At 52.7% G+C, this 4,619-nt stretch overlaps 1 protein-coding gene across 1 annotated transcript; it reads right to left on the bottom strand.

Annotated features, from left to right (window-relative positions):
* Positions 1–3,592: 3,592 nt before the first annotated feature.
* On the bottom strand, positions 3,593–4,374 carry DEFB125 (defensin beta 125). Its single transcript, XM_086461684.1, has 2 exons — positions 4,314–4,374; positions 3,593–3,714 (listed from the first exon to the last, which is right to left on the bottom strand). The coding sequence occupies exons 1-2, from the start codon at positions 4,372–4,374 to the stop codon at positions 3,593–3,595; spliced, it is 183 nt and encodes a 60-aa protein (XP_086317810.1).
* Positions 4,375–4,619: the final 245 nt, after the last annotated feature.

Genomic DNA, 4,619 nt, shown 5'->3' with positions numbered 1-4,619 from the left:
TGCGAAAGGAAGGCTCCCAGTTGCTCCCGGCGCCAGGCTGGGTAGAGGCAGACGTGTCTAACCCTTGCCTCCTCCGGCAGCGCCTGCTCCTCTGCAGAGCCAAAAACAGATGACATCACCCCTTGTCACATCCCCCCAGCCCCCCAGCATCCCTATCAGCTGCACAGAGAAATGTGTGCATGGAGGAGCAAGGAGGAAGAGGGAAGGTGGTGGTTTGGGGGAGGAGGTCGGGGGAAAGGAGGGAAGATGAAGGCTGGAGCTGGAAGTTAGTTACTTTGGCAAAAAGACAAAGTTCTGCAAAACTTCACCGGCCAGACTTCAAAAAGGTGGAAAAACTGGAGGCTCGTTTCTGGCAGGTCTTGTTATCAAGGGGAGCCTTATCTACTCAATGGGGCTGATGGCTCATGCGAGTCGGAGTGGCTGCTAACCTCTGGCTGAGCTTTCCGAAGTCCCTGAGGAGCCAGACTGTCACTCAATGGAGAAGAGAAGCATCCAGGAGAGAGGACTGCGTGAAGGCATTGCCGCTGTGTTTGCAGCCTGTAGAGCGAGGGAAGCAAGGATGGCAATATCCCCAGCCCAGGAATGCACAGAGCCCAGTCCCTCACTGGTTTAATTAATGGTGGCAGGAGGAGTGGGAGAATCTCTCCCTGCTCAGAGTCCAGCCACAGACAGGACAAATCTCCATTGAGTGTCAACTGGAACAGTTGAGTCACTGGTTTTACTGATTTCCCTGTTTCCTCCAGGACAACACTGGTCCCTCTGGGTTAGATAATGGAGTGGGTTTAGGTTAAATCCAGGTGTGTAGCTGGTGGTTTTGCAGTTCAAGGAAGCTTTAGGGTGGGACATGGTCACAAGTGGTGTCTCCCAGCGCTCAGTTTTGGGACTGGTCTTGTTTAACATCTTTATTGATGATCTGGATGAGGGGATCGAGTGCTCCCTCAGTAAGTTTGCAGATGATGCTAAATTGGGTGGGAGTGTTGACCTGCTTGAGGTTAGGAAGGCTCTGCAGAGGGACCTGGACGGGCTGGATCAATGGGCCAAGGTCAATTGTATGGGGTTAAACAAGGCCAAGTGCTGGGTCCTGCCCTTGGGTCACACCAACCCCACGCAACGCTGCAGGATTGGGGAGGAGTGGCTGGAAAGGGCCCGGTGGGAAAGGACCTGGGGGTGCTGGTCGACAGCCGGCTGGACATGAGCCAGCAGTGTGCCCAGGTGGCCAAGAAGGCCAACAGCCTCCTGGCCTGTATCAGCCATGGGGTGGCCAGCAGGAGCAGGGAGGGGATCGTGCCCCTGGGTTCGGCACTGGTGAGGCCGCCCCTCGAATCCTGTGAGCAGTTTTGGGCCCCTCGCTGCAAGAAGGACCTTGAGGGGCTGGAGCGTGTCCAGAGAAGGGCAGCGAAGGTGGGGAAGGGTCTGGAGAGCAGGTCTGGTGAGGAGCGGCTGAGGGAGCTGGGGGTGTTCAGCCTGGAGAAGAGGAGGCTGAGGGGAGACCTGATCGCTCTCTGCAGCTGCCTGAGAGGGGCTTGGAGCGAGGGGGGGTCGGTCTCTTCTCCCAAGTGACAAGCAATAGGACAAGAGGAAATGGCTTCAAGTTGCACCAGGGGAGGTTTAGATTGGACATGAGGAAGAATTTCTTCACTGAAAGAGTGGCCAAACATTGGAACAGGCTGCCCAGGGAACTGGTGGAGTCACCATCCCTGGGGGTGTTCAAAAAACTTGTTGATGTAGCGCTTCTAGACATGGTTTAGTGGGCATGGTGGTATTAGGTAGACGGTTGGACTTGATGATCTTAGAGGTCTCTTCCAACCTAATGATTCTATGATTCTATGAATTTTGGCCACCTTGGTTCTTGCATGTCCCGGATACCTTGCTGGGTGTTTTCCAGAGATGAACCTTCCAACTTTTCTCTCAAGGAGACTTTCATATCTCTTCATGCTCTCTGTCTCCTCACATGTCCGAGACATCTCTATTCTTGCTCACCCTAGACCACCTCCTTTCCTAGGTAAGGACCTGCTCCTAGGCTGCTGCTCCAGCACACATCATCATGGGCAATTCCCTTTCTTTCTTAGTGCTGCAGTCAACATTTACTCCCTGGTGAGGAGCTGCTATATATGAACTTGGCCTTGGCCAATTCTCACTCATAATTTCACTCAATACATCAGCATATGCAGGAAAAGAGGCAGTGATGCCCCTCATGATGTTGGGATACGGTCTGAAATACAAGAGTTTATTCTCTTTCACCCTGCAAAACACTACACGGTGAGGCATGGGTCAAACTGCCCCTGGGCCTTTGGTCTGTGCCAGTTGGTCCAGACACAACCCTGGCAGGGCTCAGGGAGCAGCACAGGCCACATGGTCTTCCTACCATGCAGGCATGCATCATGTATAGGGGTGGAAAGCTAAGCTTGCCTTGCCTTGCCTTGCCTCACCTTGCCTTGCCTTGCCTTGCCTTGCCTTTCCCTGACATGGGTCCCAAGCCTCCCTTTTTTGGGGGGGAGGCAGTGCCCAGGGTAGCAGGGTTTGGAGGGATGCTCCCCAGTCAGAGTGGTGGTTTGCTGGCTCTGATATGTCCTTCTCCTCCTTCACATGCGTGTTCATCTTTTCCTCTCTGGCAAGAATTTTCTCCCTTTTTTCCCCCACTAAGCAAACAGCATTTTACACCCATCCCAAAAGCAAGTGCTTTGTACTTGTCAGCGTTCAGGGCCTGTCCAAAGTCAGCTTGGCTACTTCAGTCCTCTTCTTCTGCCCCTAGACCCAAAACCACACTTAGCCTGGGGCATCCCTCACCAGAAAGTTGCAGTGAGGCCAGAAAAGCTCCTTTTGATTTTATCATCAGCCTTATGAATAGTTTCTCTTTTTTATTTAAACCTTGCACTATGCAAGTTAGATTTCACATGAGAATTGCTCCATGTAAAGGCAGGACAGATGCAGAACCCACCATGCTCACTGTGTGACCACCGGGTGAATTGTTTTGCCAAGGGGAGTGGGATTTCTCCATCTTGCCCACTTTTACCTTATCTTAGAGGTGGATAACCCAAGCCATCCACCCAGGTTCACCTTGCTGTTGTTATGGGGGAAGAAGAGACGCTTCTGGAGGGCAAATCATACCTCTGTCTTGGATCCATCTCCTTGAAGAGGATGGATCTTGCTGTGATCTCTTCCATAGACAGGGCAAGAGATAGATGTTGATAAGGACTGTGACAGACAGAGGTATGGGCTAGAAGAGAGGCTTCATAGCTTCTTGGACAAACCCAGCAGATCTCTCTCTTGCGGCCACCCTGGAAGGGCACAGATGTCCCTTGGTCCTGTGCCACATCTGCCAGGCTTGTGCAGATGTTTCCAGTACCCCAGTGCATCTCAAGCAGCATCAAACCCCAAGTGTGAGGCAGGATGGTCCATCTCAGAGGGAAACACGGCTGCACTCTGGACCCAGAAGGATGCGTAAAACCAACAGGTTTATTGGTGATGGACAAACCGAGCTGCAGGTGCAGGAGCAGAGGTGTCCGAGAGCAGATCCTACATGCAGCTGAGGTTGCGGGGTCACTGTGCTGGTCCCCCTGGGGTTCCAGCCTCTGTCCCAGCGTGGCCACTCTCATCGGCAGCAGCGCAGGCGGCCGTTGCAGCAGCTCCCTTCCCAGCGCTCCATGTGGAAGCAAAGCCTCCGGCAGTGGCCGTGGTTGCTTCTACACTGCTGGCTGTCCGAAAGGCCTCTTGCTGCAGGGGGAAAGGGAATGGGAGACCTGCTTAGGGGACCTGCAAACCCCCTCAGAGCCCCACTGTTACCGGTGGCTGAGCAATGAGATGCTTGCAGTTGGCAACGGGGAAATTCAGCTGGCTTCATGGTGAAGGTTAGATATGCTTGGGAGGAGCATCTCCCTCCAGCAAGCACTGGGAGTCCCTTAACAACTAACCTAGGAGGTCTTTCCCCCCCCGCTTTTTCCGGCTGAAAGATGCTTTTAATTTCATGGGGTTCTCCTTGTTTTGTGGAGGATGAGGCTTGTATCCTGATCAGGAGCAGAGCTCAGGCTCCTGGCTTAGGCTCAGCGTTTCTGGGTGGGTTTTGAGGGTATGGAGAGGAAGGAACATACAGAGAAGGGGGCGTAGAGTCTATGAACCTGGGACACCTGCATCCAGGAACTTCATGGAGACCATTCCAGCAGAAATTTGTTCCTTGGAAGCAAGAGTCAGGTCAGCTTCGACTTGACTTGGTTTGACTTGAGGACCCTGTCTTGTCCTTTTCTACCTTGGGGTAGGAACCTGTCTTTTCTTTCTCCACAGTCCTGCAGAAACCCCTGTGAGTATTTTGTCCTTACCGGGAACATCCTGGAGGAGGAGAGTGACAATGACTGCAAAGAGTAGCTGGAGGATCCGCATGGCTGAACGTGGGTGGAGGTTCCACCACGAGGAGGAGTGAAGGGCTGTGAAGAGATGGGGAAGAGGGAAATCCTGGATTTATAGTGCCTAGTGGGTTGTGTAATGGTCCTGGAGTGGAGAGAACTTTGTCAATCATCTCAGATACATTTCAACATGACAGCAAACAGTTGCATTGGGATGTTCTCATTCTTGGACACACCATGTTACAGAAAAAAAAAAAAAAAAAAGAAAGGCAGGGTTTTGTC

The sequence above is a fragment of the Leptosomus discolor genome, chromosome 2 (assembly GCF_034619465.1).
Source record: "Leptosomus discolor isolate bLepDis1 chromosome 2, bLepDis1.hap2, whole genome shotgun sequence".
In the NCBI taxonomy this organism is placed as follows: Eukaryota; Metazoa; Chordata; class Aves; order Leptosomiformes; family Leptosomidae; genus Leptosomus; species Leptosomus discolor.
The sequence above is the reverse complement of the archived record's forward strand: the minus strand, read 5'-3'. Positions and strand labels throughout refer to the sequence as shown.

What these genes read in the sequence shown, in the direction of transcription:
- DEFB125 (XM_086461684.1), bottom strand. Translation starts at nt 4,374, where the DNA reads ATGCGGATCCTCCAGCTACTCTTTGCAGTCATTGTCACTCTCCTCCTC. An exon ending in CCTCCTCCAGGATGTTCCCG is followed by an intron (nt 3,715 to 4,313) that starts GTAAGGACAAAA and finishes TTCCCCCTGCAG; the next exon opens with CAAGAGGCCTTTCGGACAGC.